Source organism: Vipera ursinii (genome assembly GCF_947247035.1).
Source record: "Vipera ursinii genome assembly, chromosome: 3".
Lineage (NCBI taxonomy): Eukaryota > Metazoa > Chordata > Lepidosauria > Squamata > Viperidae > Vipera > Vipera ursinii.
This window is the reverse complement of record NC_139516.1, coordinates 52,129,199-52,148,373: the sequence shown is the minus strand read 5'-3', so window position 1 is coordinate 52,148,373 and position 19,175 is coordinate 52,129,199. Positions and strand designations below refer to the sequence as shown.

The window sequence follows — 19,175 nt, the reverse complement described above, 5'->3', positions numbered from 1 at the left end:
TTCCAGTTATCTTTTGGCTTCCTACTTTAGCATTCCAATCCCCCATGATGATAAGGACATCATTTTTTGGTGTTAGTTCTATAAGGTGCTGTAGGGCTTCATAGGGGTTGGGGGTTGGGGTTATTAGCTTGGGGTTAACATTAATAACCCAAAGACAAAGGTATTAGTAAGAAATATGAACATCAAAAAGCAAACAGAATTGATGGAAAATGGTTTTAAGATTGAGAAAAGATGAAATACTTTGGTATTACTATAACTAACATGAATTGTATGTTATATCAGAATAATTATGTTAAAACATGGAATAAAATCAAGAGGAACATGTTCAGATAGGAGAAACTACAATTGTCATTGTTTGGAAGAGTTTTTTTTATTTCAAACAATATCTATAATGACAACTGATGTACCATTTAAACAATGGCAGAAAGATATAACTAATTTTTAATGGAAAGGAGAAAGAATTAAGAGTTAAATATAAAATGCTTCAAGATGCAAAAGAACAAGGAAGACTGGAAGGGCACAATATGAGGTTTAGAGATTATGTTTTTTCCATGGCACAATAAAGTTAAGGTGAATGTAGATTTTCAGATTCATAATATTAGAAGTATCATATTAAGAATGTGGAACAGATATAAATCCAGACTGTGCCTGAAAATACCTTTACGAGTTTCAGCATAAGAAGCATTTTACAAGAAAGAAACAGTAGGTAAAGAAAAATGGTTATCCTCCCGAGAGTTGCTAGAACAAGTACATGGAGAATAAAAGATGAAAAAAGAAAAAAAACCCAAACTTATGATTTATGGTTTTGAATGTTAGAAAAGATAACTCATGGAAAAAAGGAAACTTTGATGTAACCTTAGAGAGAGAGAGAGGGTGAAACCTAAATGCATTTATAACTGCTGTCAAAAAGATCAGTTGCTTCTTTATTTCCTTTCGATTTCTTTTTCTATTTTCTTTCTTACTTATTCAAATTCTTTATTTTTTTTCTTTTCAAACATTTGTATTGTTTTTATCTTGTTAAAAATTTCTTCAGTAAAAACTGTATTTAAAAAAAAGACTGCTTGGTCCAAGCTTGGCCTCTTGAGAAAGGGATGGAGCATTGCCTCTTTCAAGGCTAGAGGCATTACTCCTCCCTCAAAGAAGCTGACACCACAGCATGGACCCACATACAGGTCATCTTCCTGGCTGCTTTCATGATTCAGTAGGGATCTGTATCCAACAAACAGGTGGCCAGGCTTTCAGCACAGAGAATTCTGTACTATGTTCAAACTCATCCCAGATCAGTCCATAAGATTGCGTCCCAGGCACCTCACCTGGATCTGCCCAGGTCGAGTCCAGCTTGGAGCAGACCTGAGCAATGTTATCCACTAAATATCCAAAATAATCTTCACAACAGCCCTGTAGATGGTTCTAGACCTGGTCACTGACTAGTAGGGATGGGATCACCCTAAACAAGGCCGTTGTACTGCTATCAGTGAACTATAATTAAGGGTAGAGAAATATTTTTAAAAAGATTTTTTTAAACCCACCTTTCTTACTTTTATAAATAACTAAGGCAGTGAACATACCTAATATTCCTCTCTCCTCCTATTTTATCCAGAACAACAATTCTGTGAGATGACTTGAGCTGAGAGAAAGTGACTGGCTCAAAACCACCCACCCATCTAGTTTTCATGCGTAAGGCAGGACTAGAACTCAAGTTTCCTAGTTTCTAGCTTGGTGACTTAACCACTGAACCAAACTGGTTTCGCTGTCCTTATTGCAATGAGGCAATCCCTAATATCATCTATAATCATTGGTGGGATTCAGCCAGTTCTCATCAATTCAGCAGAACCGGTAGCTAATTTTTTTGTTGCCCAAGCCCAGAATGGAGTTCTGGAAGTGGCATCCACACAGAGAACTGGTTGTTCACATATCTGAATCCCACCACAGTCTATGATGACTGTTTCATGACATCTCTTACCCTTCCCTCTTGCCTTCCACAGCTGTCCATGGCTACCTGTTGTCATCCTCCATACTATCTTTATAGCTCCACAAGATGGATTAAATGGAAAGAGATTGTCTGACCACCCAAGGTTTCATGACAAAGCAAGACTACCAAAATTCAAGTCTCCCAAATGTGACACTTACATTCTATTTTATTTCCTCCTTATTTTGAATGCTTTTCAAGAAGCTTAACCCCAAGAAAGCCAGGATCTGTGATTAATCAGGATCACCAAATATATTCAGAAAACTAAAAATATTCTGGGATGCAATTTCTTCTACGCAGCAAGGTATTCTTATTTCTGCATTTACTAATGCTAAGCAACAAGAACCATCCCCTCCTACTGGTTTTACAACTGAAATACTCTTTGTGCTGGAATAGTAGCTACACTAATAAAACACCAAGAAAGCACATTTCAAGTTATATATTTTGTCTTGACAGCACATGTGGTCCTATGCAATGGATGGAAGGGATTAATATCTCTTGAAGAATGCAGAGGGAAATTTGAGTATCCTTGGAGAATTCTGTTTAAATGCTTCTGATGCCAAAAGCTGGCACAGAAATTAGCCCCTTCCTTTTAATATTTCCTTGTGTTAAAAAAACAAAACGAAACCCAATCGGACTTCTGATGTCTGTTTTTCAGTTATAGAGAGATAGTAATTCCAAAAGCAGAGCCCTCGTAACATGCTTGGCATTCTCAATTGCTCCAGGAAAGCACAATCTGGGACATCATCATAGGATAAATCACCCTGCTTTCATCCAGATTCCTTTGTACTAAAGAGAAAGAACCTCAGACTGGATAATTTGTCAGGCATCCCATAGGCATGCTAGGATCTCAACCTTTTGCTTCCTTTCAGAAACCAAGCAACTTGAAAGAGGACCGAAGCTGTTCTTACTACTCCCTCAAGGACTCCTCAGTTAATGAGACTCTCCCTTTAGCCAAGCACTTTCTCCTGTAACTGTGCTTTCGGTCTATCTTCATCTGTGCTATGCAGCCCAGTATAAGCAGGAGCCATGATTTAATATATCACATGGAAATGAAGACTGGAAGTCTTGAGAACAAAAGAAAACTCATTTTAAAAAAGTAAAACAGCAGCAGAAAAGCATTGCAGAGGACTTTCAGAATAGGACGCGGTGGCTCAGTGGGTTAGGACGCTGAGCTTGTCAATCAGAAGGTCGGCAGTTTGGCGGGTCGAATCCCGAGTGCTGCGTAACAGACTGAGCGCCTGTTACTCGTCCCAGCTTCTGCCAACCTAGCAGTTCGAAAGCATGTAAAAATGCAAGTAGAAAAATAGGGACCACTACGGTGGGATGGTAACAGCGTTCCGTGAGCCTTTGGCGTCTGTCTAGTCATGCCGGCCACATGACCACAGAGACATCCTCGGACAAGCGCTGGCTCTTCGGCTTTGAAACGGAGATGAGCACCGGCCCCTAGAGTCGGAAACAACTAGCACGCATGTGCGGGGGAACCTTTACCTTTACCTTTTTATAGAAAAGCTGGGCATTCTTTTAACCTTCCAGGATAACCCCCAGCTAGTCCTCCATCATCTTGTCACTGATCTATAGAAAAGCAGGAAAGCACAATAAGCTGAAGCTCAAGACATACGTTGTATGAGCGATTTATGTATAGAGTACCACCACTACTTGTCCTTAAGCAAGATAAAGTTCAGGAGATCTTTCCTCCATTATTAATCATTATGAATTGCTAAGATCTAGTAGGATCTTCTTTTTCATCACCAGGCTAACCAATCTATTTGCTATACTACTAATTCCTTTGTGCTTTCCCTCTCCCCGTGTGGCCAGAGTATCTGTAATAATAAGAAATAAAACTTGTCAACTGGTAAGAACAGTTGGTGACAAAATCAGATGCCCCTCTATATTTAATCCAAGTCTGACCCATGAAGACTACAAATACAAGAAATAATCAAGTTCCAAGGGAAGTATATACTTTGTTTGTTTCACAGAAATATTATTACACTGATTTCTATGATTCTCCTTGAAATGTCCAAAAATTAAACTCAGGTAACTTCTCTAAATAGTGTCAGCCCTAAAGTAGACCAGGTCAGGAAACAAACTCCAGAAGAAATACTGAAACTTTATGTTGTTGATATAGGCTATAATAACCGAATCTTAAAAGCCTGGAAGTATTTTTTTTTTCTCTCTCCCTCTCTCTTATGCCAAAGAAAGTTAAGGTGAAGACAGCTTACAGGGTTGCTGCAAAGATTAGAGCTAGATAATGCATCTGAAGTGCTTTGAAATAAATATATCAGAGGATTTATATATGTTAAGCATCAAAATGCCCTCTGATGCCTCCCTTGAGGAAAAGAAAAAAAAATCAGAAAAATTGAGCAATGCAAACTTTATGGATTTTCAACAAACTGATGGGTTTGTGGTGGTGGGGGGTTTGTGTGGAAAAGGTGCTCTTCCAATTTAAAAATGTAAATCAGAGCTGAAGAGAGTTTAATGAATTATGGAGACAGCAGATTTCCAAATCTAATCCTGTATTTTAATTCTGAATTTTTTTTAACCCATGACTCCTCTCATCAAAAACAATACAAGCCAATAAAAATGGCAAAAGTGGGCATTTAAAAATAAGATGTTTGCTCTGCACTTCCTTAACCTATTAAAAACAGCAATACACACACACACACACACACACACACACACAAGTATAGTGTATATTTCAGGTGCTCCTACAAGTCCCATCAGAGCTTATCTTGTTCACACAATTTTTCATATACTTTGAGTATAAAAAGAAGTAGGCAGAGGGAAAAATCCCTGTTCTGCATCATATCTTACATAACGCGGGAGATACTATCAGGCTAGCCTTGTAAGCATTCCCTTGCCAGATCACTACATTCCCAGCAAGATGTCAGCTTAAAATTTCCAGGAATACATAAGCCAGATATGAAGATGTTGACCTTGAGTTTTCAGTTATTCTCTCTCTTTCTCTCCTACCATCCAGAGGTCATCTAGATTTTTGTGTCCCATATTGGATAACTCTAATTAATTTGTTTCCCTTGCGATACTCAGCAGTTCACTATTAGGCACTTAGCATCTAGTACTCAGAGAACCTATAACAAGGTTTACATTTGCACATCCTAAAAGCTAAAAGAGCTGGGAGACCACATTTTTAATCAATACAAAACTGGAAGCAGCAATATAATCACTATATAACCAAGTTCTAAGCAGAACACAGAGGGCGTGCCAAAAGAACTGGCTTCTGCTTTTACGTGTGTTAAAAGGCCAAGCACTGAGTTTTTTTGCCACTACAGGAATGAACTGTTATTTTAGGGCTCCTAAATCAAATATAATTTATCACTGCCATCTATTATGGCTCTGGATTATACATTCTAGTCTGGAATTTACATTCATAGCCTCTCTCTGTTGAATTTTGCATTTTTATTATATTATGATAATATTGAATAGATTAGCTGCACATTCTCATCTTGGCTCCTCCTGCGATTTGTTCTCCTCTTTTACTCTCATGGATGTAGGACCAACTACAGAATAAATGCTGTAGAAAGAGTGGACTTTAGGCATTCTTAGGAATGTTAGGCGCTCTCAGGAATATGCGAAAAATATGTATAGCCCATCACATGCAGCTAGGACATCCATATTTAATTTCAATGGATGTTAAGCAATTACTGTATAATAAACAAACCCATGCATATACTTTTATTTTAGCTAATAGTTTAGCAGCTCATAGCAGCACTTGGGATCTTTTTGAAATATATTGCTACACTTCCGTTAAGATGAATGTCTTGGAGCTTTACATGCACAGCATTTATGTCTACAGTATTTCGTTCTCTGAGGCAAAAAGTGTCTTCCTTTCCTTTTCTTAAGAGCACAAATCTGTTGCCGTTAAAATGGGCAAAAATCATATCAAAAGACTACCAAGTTAATTTAGCATTGGACAGCCTTCAGACAATCAAATTACTACTACATTTCTACATCAAGGCTAGTAAAACCTATCTGAACTAGATATTTAAATTGTGAGAAAAGTGTTTTACCTCTCTTTTCCTAGTGATTTATTTTTAATATGTCAATAATGTCTATAGATTCATTTTCTGCCATCTCCATTTGCCTCAGTTCTTCATAGTCTCCCCTTGAAAAAGGATGCGTAGGCATGAATCTGTTTTAAAACTGTTTCAGGTTTTAAAGAACTGAAGCACATGGAAGAGACAATTATCTAAAAGGGATGCCTTGGAACAAACAGTAAGACCATGGGGGCCACCAAACTCCATTAGGTACTCACTGATGACAGATAAATGAATGGGAGTTTTAAAATGTGCTTTTAGGAAAAAGGTTACTAAGGAGACACTCACTCCAACTTGTTTTGTTTTTCAGATAATAATGGGGAAAGGGGACAATTACAAATTGAAAAACCAATAGAAGTTTTCAGGATAAAGTGATAAGTTAAACAATATACCGTAACAAGATATTAATCTCTGGTACCATTCACCAAGGGTTCTGAAACTGTTTGAATATGAAATTCATCAATTGCTCATATCTACGCTGTAATACTGCACAGCTTCAATCTTCATATCAAAGAATCAACAAGCATAAAATGCCACAAAAATATTTTAGCAAAGTTCCAGTGCAAATGCTTGGGTAGGGAAGAGACAATCAAAACCAAATATATGGAAGTGTTTTTAAAAAGTATATTGGAGAAACCCTCAGTACTGTGCACTGGCAGAACACATCCATCCAAAGTCAGGTATCTTGTCCGTAATATAAACTCCTGGGGCAGATGTGGGAAAATATCTTCCTATACCTCTGGGAGCTGTCAGAAGCCAAAGCAATCAATAATGGACTAGATCTCAGAGGTTTTCCATATGGGTAATACAATATAACTGAATTATGGAAAAAGATTATCAGGCTTTCAATATCTGGCCCCTTTTAACAGGGCTGAAAACGTTTGGCAGACAGCTTCTTTATGCACTTAATGAGGTGGTGGGGTGGGGACAAAAGCTCCAAAAGGGTGATGCAAAGTGAATGGACCATGACATGCAACAGGATGAAACTTAAACTATCTGGGTTTGTGGCAGGGTTGGAGAAGAAAAGAAAGAAAGAAAGAAAGAAAGAAAGAAAGAGAGAGAGAGAGAGAAAGAAAGAAAGAAAGAAAGAAAGAAAGAAAGAAAGAAAGAAAGAAAGAAAGAAAAAGAAAGATTTTATCTAGTTTTATTTTATAATACTATTTTTCATGGGCTTCCTGTCTCAAAATGACGGAATTGTTAAATTCAGCACTGCAGTCAGGGGTTTTAAAGAATACATAAACAGAGACAGAAAGAATCTGGAAATGTTGTGGGGCTGTGAGATCACAAAAGGCTTAACCCTGCTTTAACAGTTGCACAGAAGGAATGATTATCAGTGCTTTTTCCCCAATTCAGATTGATGCAGGTTTGAATGAAACACCTCTCCTTCATAAACACGGAAGCTGAAGGATCCTCAGTGCTAAAGAATTGGCCATCTTTGTACTCAAAGCTTTTCAGAACTGTGAACCTCTGCCTGCCTTTGTGCCATACAATGAACCACAAACTTGTTAAACCACAAAGCTTGATATATACTGTCCAAACTCGCCCCTTCAAGTTTGTGGTGCACTATGTCTGCAAATTAGGTGAACTGAGTAAAGGCAGGGAAAATGTGAGATGTGTGAATGTGGCAACTGGGCTTCTCTGGTTTCAATGCTTAATTCTAGTTCATCAACTCTTTTATGTTATTTCTGCTGGGATATCAATTGCTCCCTATAGCTTTCTAAATCAAGAACTCTGTTTGAACCATAGAACATAAATTGTCCCTGGCTCCCTTGAAATTGCCACTTATTTTTTTTTAAAGAGCAGGTTAAATACATTCTCACAATTAACTGCCACTTCTAATTTGGCTCCCCGAAACAGACACAAACATCTTAGCAGGTGTGGGAATCCTGCTAAGTTGAAGAGTGAGCTTCAGGCATAATAGGCTTGTCCGTAGCTAACAATATCTGAGCTAGCTCTTAGTTACAGAACAGCCGAGCAATGCCTTCTTGCTTAAAGGTATCATGTTTGGGCTGCTTGAATCCAGATGACCACTATATAGCAGCAAAGAGCTAAGCAATGAAGATTTAGGCACGTTAACCTTATTTTTAGATGCAAGCATCCTAAAAGAAGAAAAATCTTCTGCACAAAGTTCAGGAATTGTGCTTTAAAGGATATAAGCTTCCATTCAGGGCAATTAAAGAGTTCTTGAAAATCTTTACAGAAAAATCTCAACAGAAAATCTATCTGTTCAAGTTTACAGAGGAAATAATGATTTTGGGAGTTCTGCACATGCATTTTGCGCTTCCAAAGGGTATATACTCTCCTTAAAACATCTGGGCTGAAGACAATCAGTAAAGTGGTACAGTAACAAAATGCAGGACTTCTGCTCAACTTCATTATCCATGTATGGAACCCTGGACTTAGCTAATTGTTGAAAAGACCCTAGAATATACTAAATGGATTCTTCACTGAGTACCTCATAGCTACACATGAACTGTAGCACAGTGTAAATGCCATCAGTTTACCCAAACATGAATGAATTCTCATTGCTGTAAACCAGTGCTCCCAACTTTTTGAGCACCAGGGAGAGGTTTTTCCATAGAACGGAGAAGGCATGGTTCCCTGTGCTGCCTGCATTCCCTGGATGGGATTTTGCTTGTTTGTGTGGCCCGATTTCTGGCATGCTGTAGCCCGGTGCTGGTCCACAGACTGGGGGTTGGGGACCCATGCTGTAACCTTAATTCAAGCTCTGAAATTGAATGTAAATTCATGTAGTAAAATGGCAGCTTTTACATTTGCAGTTCCACTGTGGGCATAAAGTTAAATGCCGGAGGATGTTTGTAACAGAATAGCTTCACGCTATGATGCAATTCTTTAGGGAAGGCAATTTGGAAGTTGCCAACTTGCTCTTACAATAATTTAGAATTTATGGCTGTAAGGCTACAGCTGAGGTCAACATATAGTTAAGCAACCAAAGGGATTTTACTAGTGACACTAAAGCTACATTATCTGAGCTGTTCTGTGATATGTGATGGTAGTCCAGTGAATTTTAGTTTTAAGCAGCTAAGGAAGATTCAGTTTCTGCAAATTGCAGTGGATGGACAGAACATGGATGCACTTTTATATGGATCCTACCCTGAAATGTATCAGATATTGAATGTTACTCTTTTGCAGGAAAGGACAATGATATATGCATTTAGATAGCTATATAACTTGAACAAATGGACAATTAAATATTCTTTATTATTGATGGACTGCTGCTGTTCCATTCATAGGCCATCTAAGTTGGCTAAAGGTAAAAATAAAACATTAAAATATTGTAACTATATTTAAAATCACAACTCAAACTAAGGTTTAGCTTAAGAGGAAGAACTTCCTTTCCTAAAGTAGGAAAAGTAGAGGATGGGCCTGGTCCTGTTTAGAGTTAGTGGGGAAAAAGGAGACACCCAAACTGTTTCAGAAAGTTGCATTTTAAACCATAGCAAAAACTGTGAGGATCTACTCATGATCATTAATGTTGCTTTACATTGCTTTTTAAATAGCTATTTTGGATAATTTTGATTTGATTGTTAGCTGTCTAGAATTATGTGTCAAGATGGTGGTCATACAAATTTAATAAATAAAATGACTGTGTTCACACAGCATACTAAATCAAAACAACCCAAACCTGACTAATATGGAAATGTAACATAAGTATTTGAAAACATGCTATGTTTTAAAATGATAGATGAAGTTGGTCAACTGTGCTAATTCAACAAACCACTTTAATTCAGCCCCCAGACAGGCAGCGAAGCACAAGGCACAATCACCTCATGGTACTAATTGTGTTGAATATAGTCTTACTGCCCTATTCAGAAGAGTTCTCTCCATTTGAAAGCAGGGCAAGGATGGTTGAATGAATGTGAGTGACTCAGGATGGAAAGCATTTGTTTCATTTTGTTCAAATTGTTAAAAACCTTGACTGCATATGATTCAATCCACTGCTTACTTCATAATGACCCTGCTACTTATACCCAATTAGCCAACACCTAGAAAAGCAATACTTCAGACTGAATGTGAGATTCAAGATGTCATACTCCTTAAAGAATTGCAATGCAAAGGGAAAAATCAGAACTACTCACAAGTTCCTACACTATTTGGAATGTTTTCATTAACAAACTAACAGACCGAGGTCCTGAGTCACAAAAGTGTACCACAAACATTACGATGTTCGCTTGTGTCCGTGCAAATAGAGGTACTGAAGTTGCCAAATGGATTAGGCAGCTCTGATTATCTAAAGAAATTCTTTGGCCTGCTGCTTTAAAAATACTCTGAATCCAATCTGTCTGCAAAAGAACTCTTCCACTTCTGTCTGTGGAAAAAAGAATTACAAAAACTGCATGTACGGAATGTATTTGGGTCAAGATAAAAACGGTTGAATATTAGCACTGAAATGGGATTTCTTTTTCCAAATCAATTAATTAGCAGGGAGTGAAAAAGGATGTTTCTTCTATGGTATGCAGATGTACACCTTCACATGGAATATATCACATATACAAGCTTATATTTGAATGCATAATCTTACAATGACTTCTCTGCCCCTACTGCACTGTCTTCTCTCAATTTCTCATCCTCTTTTCCCATACAACCTGACTAGTCTGGTTGTATGAAGCATCCATTCACTCCTTCACCTGAAATCCAACCAAAATATCATAAAAACAGTATGCAAGCTTTTAGTTTGTTTAGGGTTCTTCATCAGCTGAGATAACATAGCAAGCAGGTTGAGTCTGTTCATTCTTTCATGACTTTTTTTGTTTCTCCAAATGAATAGTGCCAGCAGTGTAGACTTTGCTTATGGTTGGTGACAATTGTAAGTGTGAGCAGACTGCCAAGCGCCTGAATTATGATGACATGACACATCACAGCATGGCTTTCCCCCGTAACTTCAGGGATTGGTCATAAGTACCATTTGTTCAACATTGCCATAACACTCCTTTTCCACCTGGCTGACCTGGACTGACAGACATTTTAATTATGTTTACAATTTTTAATTTATTTTTAATTTTTAATTTTAATTTATTGCACAGATGATTTTAATTTTATTTTTATCTTAATTTCTGTACTTATTATATGTTATTGTTGTTAGCTGCCCTGAGTCCTTCGGGAGATAGGGCGGGATATAAATCCCATTAATAAATAAATAAATAAATAATTCCCTTTCCTTTGTAAATTTCATATTAAATCAATAGACTACTACCCATGTTGCTAGGAAGGTGTCCTATGGAACTTAACAGTTATTTCCAAAAAGGTGTGTACCAAACTGACCCTTCCCATAAGATACCTTATTCAGCATAGGTATTTAAAGGTAAAGGTAAAGGTTCCCCCGCACATGCATGCTAGTTGTTTCCGGTGCTCATCTCCGTTTCAAAGCTGAAGAGCCAGCGCTTGTCCAAGGACGTCTCCATGGTCATGTGGCCAGCATGGCTAGACGCCAAAGGCGCACGGAACGCTGTTACCTTCCCACCGTAGTGGTCCCTATTTTTCTACTTGCATTTTTACGTGCTTTCGAACTACTAGGTTGGCAGAAGCTGGGATGAGTAACAGGCGCTCACTCTGTTACACAGCACTCGGGATTCGACCCGCCAAACTGCCGACCTTCTGATCGACAAGCTCAGCGTCCTAACCCACTGAGCCACCATGTCCCTTTTAGCATAGGTATTTTTTTAAATCCCATTTATATCCCGCCCTTCTCCGAAGACTCAGGGCGGCTTACAATCTAAGAAGCACAAATCAATGTGCTTAGCAATAGCCTTCATTCTATGTATATGCCTGCTTATTAGGGCTTTCGCCCCCCCCAGGAGCATTTTTTTACAAAGTCAGCTTATTGCCCCCAACAATCTGGGTCTTCATTTTACCTACCTCGGAAGGATGGAAGGCTGAGTCAACCTTGAGCCTGGTGGGACTCGAACCTGCACTAATTGCAGGCAGTTGGTGTTACTTAAGGAGGCATTAGCCCACTGCTCCACCAGTAGAGGGGTGTAAAAGGTTGGGCTCCAAGATCACTGCAGATGGGGACTGTAGCCAAGAAATTAAAAGACGCTTACTCCTGGGGAGGAAAGCCATGGCAAATCTAGACAGCACAAAAGCAAAGACATCACCCTGTCAACAAAAGTGTGTATAGTCAAGGCTATGGTCTTCCCAGTTGCAATGTATGGCAGTGAAAGCTGGACCATAAAAAAGGCTGAGCACCAAAGAATTGAGGCCTTTGAACTGTAGTGCTGGAGAAGACTCCTGCGAGTCCCTTGGACTGCAAGGCAATCAAACCAGTCAGTCCTAGAGATCAACCCTGACTGCTCTTTAGAAGGCCAGATCCTGAAGCTAAAACTCAAATACTTTGGCCACCTAATGAGAAGGAAGGACTCACTGGAGAAGAGCCTAATGCTGGGAAAGATTGAGGGCAATAGAAGAAGGGGACGACAGAGAATGAGGTGGCTGGATGGAGTCACTGAAGCAGTAGGCGTGAGCTTAAATGGACTCCAGAAGATGGTAGAGGACAGGAAGGCCTGGAGGAACGTTGTCCATAGGGTCACGATGGGTCGGACATGACTTCGCAGCTAACAACAACAAAAGGTTGGAAGATTACATCAACACAGCTCCCTTCCTGCCTCAGAGCCAGCAGAAACCACTCTGCCCTAGAGTTTTGCTGTTTTTACTATGCAGCCAGAAGGTTCTGTGCTGTGCTCTTCTCTGCACAGCTTGAATGCACAACACTCAAACTGAGATGTTCTCTCAGCTGAAGTTCCAGCCCTGTCAAACAGTATCCACTATGTGAAAATCCTGCTCTAACTGACATGCACAATCATTACAAACACAATACACACCCATTTGTTTTCTTTCCCACTATAATGCCAACTGATTATTTTTTTAAAAAAAATATTTCAATTTATCAGCTGCTTGCCTATTTATTATATTGACCAAAAGATGGCAGCAAGCACTTGGGATTTTATATCTCTTGGCTGCTCTCTAGTGGTTGTCTGGATTTGGACAGTCATTAGATAAGTACCATGGAATAAGTGGAGTTTCAGTAAAGGGGAGGCTGTAATGTAATGTAAATTAATGTAAATTACCCAAAGTAATGTAAATTACTCAAAGAACATTATGGGAAAAGAAGAAATAAGGAACTGGGGATCCAGGTGGCAGTAGCGATTGATTGGGAAGGACATTCCAGCTAGGCAGGCTTTACAGGAACAAGAGATGAGTTATTTCTGTAACACTTCCAGTTATATGCATTAAGCCAAGGACATCCTAGTCAGTTTTATACTCTCTTGGGTAACCAGACAACCAACTCCTTTAAAAAGGGGAGAGAGGGCAAGTGGCTATGGTAACCAGGGTTCTGATCTCCCTCAAAGCTGAGAGATAGAAATACAGGTCAGAAACCAGATGGAAGAGATGGTCTCACAGGAAACTAGAAGAATCAATTGCCAACACAGATCAGGTCACTTCAGCACATTCGGCAATGCCAGCATACAACTTCTGAAGTGAGAGAGCACAGGGAGAAAAAAAAAACTTCCCAAGAGGAGCACATTCCCAGGTTGCCTCAGCCATGGCTAGGCAATGCTATACAGGTGACAGCATACAGAAATATTCTCTGCAAACAGATAGTGGCCCTCTTCACCCAAGGACAAGGTTGCTGTGTAGATCTGTCCAAAACATGGGAATTTGTGATGTGGATTCTTTTAGATTTATTGTGCTGTCACGTCAGAACTATGTAATGCATATCATGCTGCCACCATGTGGTTGTTTGGGGGAATTACAACATTATGTTAATGTGGTCAGCCAATCCCTCCCATTTTGTGAGGTACTTCCTCCTCCTTCTTAACCCCGTACTTTCACCCCTCCCATTCTGGGACGTACTTCCTGCTCCTTCTTCCTCCGTGCTTCACTCTTCCACCATACACGTGGACAGGCAGGATCATTACTGTCTTTTGACCTTGGAACACCGTCCATTCATCATCTACATCTTGTTTACTGTAATCTTCTCTGCATGCAAATAAAGGTACTTCTGGATGATAAAAGGTACTTTCATGAGTTCTGCTATCTGGCAAAGGCTGTTAACAGTGATAGTACCCACATATACAGGCCAGGCACAGGGGTCTTAGCAAGGGGATAAATCATTCAACAACAGTCAGAGTCAGAATATTTATCACTATGAAATATAGTTCTGAGAACCTGTTATCTCTCCTATGATGCAATTTATAAGATGATCTTGGATAATATATGCAAAAACATCAATCCTGGTTAAACTGCAAACCACAAACCATATTCAGCATTTGCAGATATGTAAAAATCTGGGGTTCTTAATTATTCCAAAGAGATATATTTAGGTTGCAAAATATCTTACTTATTGTTTATATTTTGTTCCCGACTCTTATCCAAGCACTGATAATATTACCTAGTTTGGATAATGAAACATCTGCAAGAAAACAAGCAAGCTCAGAGAGCACCAAGGACCCCTCATTTCAACCCTGAGGTACAAATATTCTTCTTCATTCTTATCCCGTATTTCTTCTAAGTCAGCATTCTCAACTATATCAACTTTAAATTGCCTGAACCTCAGCTTCCAGAATTCACCAGCTTAGCACTTTGCCAGGGAAATTCTGGAAGTTGATTTCAAACATCTTAAAATTGCTGAAGTTGAGAGCTTCACTCAGAACATTTGAGGCCCATTCCTCCAATTTTTTTAACAGCAGCAGTCCTGTGAGGTAGGTTGAGTCAAAGGACACCAACTAGCGATCTAAAGTCACTTAGTAAGCTTCCATAACAGGGTGGGGAGTGGCTAATAATCTTTCCAGTCCTCAGCAACCTATCTTACGCCAACTTCCAGCTATCCATCCATTCCTCCACCTCAAAAATGTGTGAAAGAGTTCAGTATTAGCTCTCCATGCAGAAATACTCCATGTTTTCCATAAGCCCTAGATCCATGTCAGTTAGTGAATCTGTAATACTTCCTGGAATTTTAAAGTGCTTTAAAGTTAATTTGTATAACAGTAGACTTCTCGTATTACAAAAGCCACTTTTATTCAGCATACTGTAATAAAAAAATGCTTTAATGCAGGTTTAATAGCTCAGGAGTTTTTATTCTTCCCCAAATACATCCTTATTTCATTATTTGTGAATAGGTCGTCTCTCACAGTTTATTACACAGCACAATCTAGGTAAAACATTTCCTTGAATTAAGTTTGTTGGAGCCACACAGGCAATCTTTGTTAACATATGAAACAGTTGTAAATGGGTTCGTGTAACTCAGAGCTCCTTCATCCTGTTGGAGGCAACTTTCCAGATCTTTCCTGGCCTTGCTGGCTGAGATACAAGGATACAAGTAGGGCCTTCTTGAGACCAGGAGAATTCATTTTTAATTGAACATACAGGCTTTCCCTTTTTCACATGCAGCTGTTCCAGCAGAATATATGCAACACTGAAAATAATGGGATACTTAACCAAAGCAGGTCTTCGGGATCTAGCTCTTACCATGAAATCCTATCCCCAAATGTTGATTGACAAAGTTGATCCCCAAAAGTTGATAAGAATAGCATAGCATAGCATAGCATAGCATAGCATAGCATAGAACAGAACAGAACAGAACCTTGGAGGTCTTCTAGTCCAAAAGCGGCAGCTCTGCAAACGGGCCGCAGCAGCTTTCCCAACAAGTGGCGCCGCTGCCCATTCCGAGAGGTGCGCGCGCACCTCCCCAAACCTTTGGAGGGGTGCGCGCGCACCTCCGTGCAAACAGGCAGCGGCACCGCTCTTTGGGAAAGCTGTCGCGGCCCGTTTACAGGCTGCCGAAGGCGGTAGCTCTGCAAACGGGCCGTCGCCGTCGCGCAACCGGGAACCAGTTCCATCACACATTAAAAAAAATGGCAACCGCGCACGTCCACACATGCGCAAGAAAAACCCGTTTTCCGCATGCGCAAAACATTTTTTGCGCATGCGCGTGCATGGACACACGCACGCAGCTCCCACTTTTTTTTATGTGTGATGGAACCGGTTCCCAGTGGCTCTTTTCCTTTTTCAGGTTGCCGACCCCTGGACTAGCCAAACCCAAGTCCTGCAGCCCTTCTTCATATGTTTTAGTCTCCAGGCCTTTGATTATTTTAGTTGCTCTACTCTGAACTTTGTCCAAAGTCTCAACATCATTTTTGTAGTATAGTGACCAAAATTTTCCCTCCCCCTCCCCCACTAACTGCCTGGCAACGACCTATAATATGGGGGCGGGGGATACCTTCATTTTGATTTGGAACGGAAGAGTCACTTCTGGAAACTTTAATCAGTCACACCAAGTTGCACATCCAGAGGGTTAATTAAGGGCCCGGCTTCCTCTTCGTACTTCTACAGGTGAGATCTTCCCGAACCTACGAGCCCCGCCCCCTACCTGCCAGCTCCCCGAGACCACGCCCACGGGCTCGTCCTGGAACTTGCGCACGTGCATGCAAATCTCCTTGTTCTTATTTGCGAACCAGGAGAATGCGGCGGGTGGGGAAGGAGGGAGGGGGGGGCAGGGGGTCGACCACACCGAGCCTTCGAACCTGACCCCCCTCCGCAAACAGAGCGATATCCGAGTTCGCCGCTAGCGCGGGACGGGCTCCCCCAACCTCGTTTCGTTGTGTTGGTGTTTTGTTGTTGTTGTTGTTGTTGTTGTTTCTCTTCCTCAAGTTCCCGAGCCGCTTCCCAAGCAGCCAGCCGCGCAAAAGCCGAAAGGTTTGCCGTGGCAGAAAAACTTCGAACTGGCGGCAAACACGGCGCCCCTCCCGTGCCACGTTCGCAGCAGCTAACGCGCCGGGAAACTTGCCGCTCGCTTACTTCCAACTGAGCACCCCCCCACCCACACCCCCCATCCTCCTCATCCTCCATCCTCCTCCTCATCCGCAAACCCCACCCGTTCCTCGCCGACCACGCCGGCCTCCCTTTACCTGCAGGAGACCGTGATCTCCACTTTGGTGGCAGGGATGCTGCCCGTCAGAGGGTCGAAGTCCTGCACCGACGCCATGTCCTCGAGTTTGTCCAGAACGTCCTCCTCCATGGGAGTGCAACGGGAGAGAGAGAGAGGCGCCTCTCCAACAAGTCGCCGAGCGCCGGCTAGCCGGAGAGACCAATCCGCCAACTGAGCCCTAATCGTAGTCCCCGGGCCCTGCGGGCGGCAGAACAGGCGCTCTCTCCCTCGTTCCCTTGACGGTACGTCTTTCTTTGCTCAAGCGCCGCTGTGACCCCACGCACCAGCCGGGCATAAAGCGCTGGGCGCCGCCGTGGCGAGAAGCCGAGCTTGGAGAGCTGAATCGGAGGTGACGCGCGCTCTCTCTCTCCGCCGCGATTTCAGGAATAAAAGGGGCTTGCTTTCCCCCCCAAGTCCAGCCAGGGAGATTTCGAAGAAGCTCCACCTCCTTCGGAAGAAAGAAAAAAACTCCGGGGCGCCTCAACCCAGCGCTGCTCCTACGGCAAACAGGGGAAACCCCCCCACCACCCCCACCCAGCCCGATCCCCCGCGGGAACCTCTTTCTGCGCCGGTGCCCGGGGGAGCGTCAGCCTCGGAGCCCCGGGAGGGCTTGGAAGGAGCCTTCGCAACCGCAACGGCGGCCGCTTAAAAGCGCGCGGGGATTTGGATCCGCGCTTCTCCAGGGGCGGAGAGCGAAGGCTCTTTGTCTCCGTGCAGGTGCCTGTATCATGGCGTGCGTCTTGGCTTAGGAGTTGCAAGCTTCTCCGAACCGGGGTGGTGGTGGTGGTGGGGGCAGAGTCACAGTCCGAGGCAGCTGGAGGGCACCCGGTCGAAGGAAGCTATTTTCCTGGCATTTAAAAGTATGCGAACTAGGGAAGTGTCGTAGGTGATGCGATTTGAAGGAGACCTTGAATCAGAGACTGGGGCTGTGGCCAGGAAAGAAAAGGGGAACGAGCATGGTGATCGTGAGAAGGAATGCGTGCATTCCCTAACATGCAGTGCTTTTTTTGTAAAAGAAAAAGGTGCCGGAACTCACACGTGTCATACAACCCACCTTGCCTACCCTACAAGGTTCCATCCAAAAAAGGTGCCGGAACTCCGTTCTGAGCGTTCTATGACAAAAAAAGCCCTGCTAACATGTATGTTCTTAAGACAGCCACACACACACACTACTCATACATGAGCGGGCCTAAGCAGACCTGGACAAAGCACAAAGATTCAGGTATAGGACATAAATCAGCTTTCCCATGTGTAAAAAGCTTTGGGAAGTATGATGGTGGCAGAGATGAATCATAGACAAGGCCATTGGGAGAAGCTCATGCGGTTGGTATGAAGAGCAGGAGGCACTTAGGCTAAACTCCACAATAGTCTGGAGTGGTTGTATGTGCCTCCAGGGTATGTGTATGTTTTGTTTTCCTTTTTCTTGTTAAACATCTTAAAACAAGTAATTATACTTTCCAGCCGCCTGGCTACACTATGCAAGAAAGGTGATAAACCGTCACAGAGCTATCCAGCACCATCTAGGCTAAATTATTGTCAGAAAGCAAGAAGTAAATTTAATATGCAAGAGAAACATCAAGACCATGACATCAGTTCAATATACGGTACATTTTTATGATGAATATGCATGTAGAAATTTGTTTAGAAGTATTGGCCCATTTTGGAGATGTCAAAACGCAGAGAGAGATGGCCAAGGCCAGGGGGTGGAGTCCGGGATCTCAGCCACAAAACTTTGCAAAACCTTCAAATCAGTGTGTGCAATCCCACTTCTGTTTTAGGATAAACAGAATCGGAATCAGAGTACTTCTTGATACAAAACCCCATCCTCTTCCTATCCCAGAAGAGTCTGTTTGCATGCTTATCATTTATATTATTATCTTGTTCCCGGGCAACGAAAAAGAGTAATATTATTTGTATATGAGACTTATATGGCCGTCTGTTTTATGGGCCATAACTCTGGGTGGTTCACAGCAGTGATAAGAACATAATAAAAAATAAAAATAATAAAAACCAACTTTCCTTCTGATCAAGAAAAGCAAAACAACTTTTAAACAACTCTATTCAACCCATTAAAAATACATTAAACGCTTTGGGGGGTTTGTCACTCTCTAATACACATTCCTAATTTCTCCAGCTCACACTTATATACAGTACATGCTCATCCACATTCCAGGCATACGTACAACCACTGGTGTTGGGAAATCTG

The 19,175-nt window shown here is 41.5% G+C and overlaps 1 protein-coding gene across 2 annotated transcripts in view; it reads right to left on the bottom strand.

Moving 5' to 3' along the window:
- CPNE5 (copine 5) overlaps nt 1-17,059 on the bottom strand; it is a gene marked incomplete at its 5' end in the record, with an annotated part of 151,243 nt that extends 134,184 nt beyond the window's left edge. The window contains one exon of one of the 2 annotated variants that reach the window (XM_083357802.1): nt 16,950-17,059. In XM_083357802.1, coding sequence (XP_083213928.1) covers nt 16,950-17,059 — 110 coding nt within the window. The remainder of the gene's footprint in view (nt 1-16,949) is intronic. The other variant, XM_083357803.1, reaches the window with a different exon arrangement.
- Nucleotides 17,060-19,175: the final 2,116 nt, after the last annotated feature.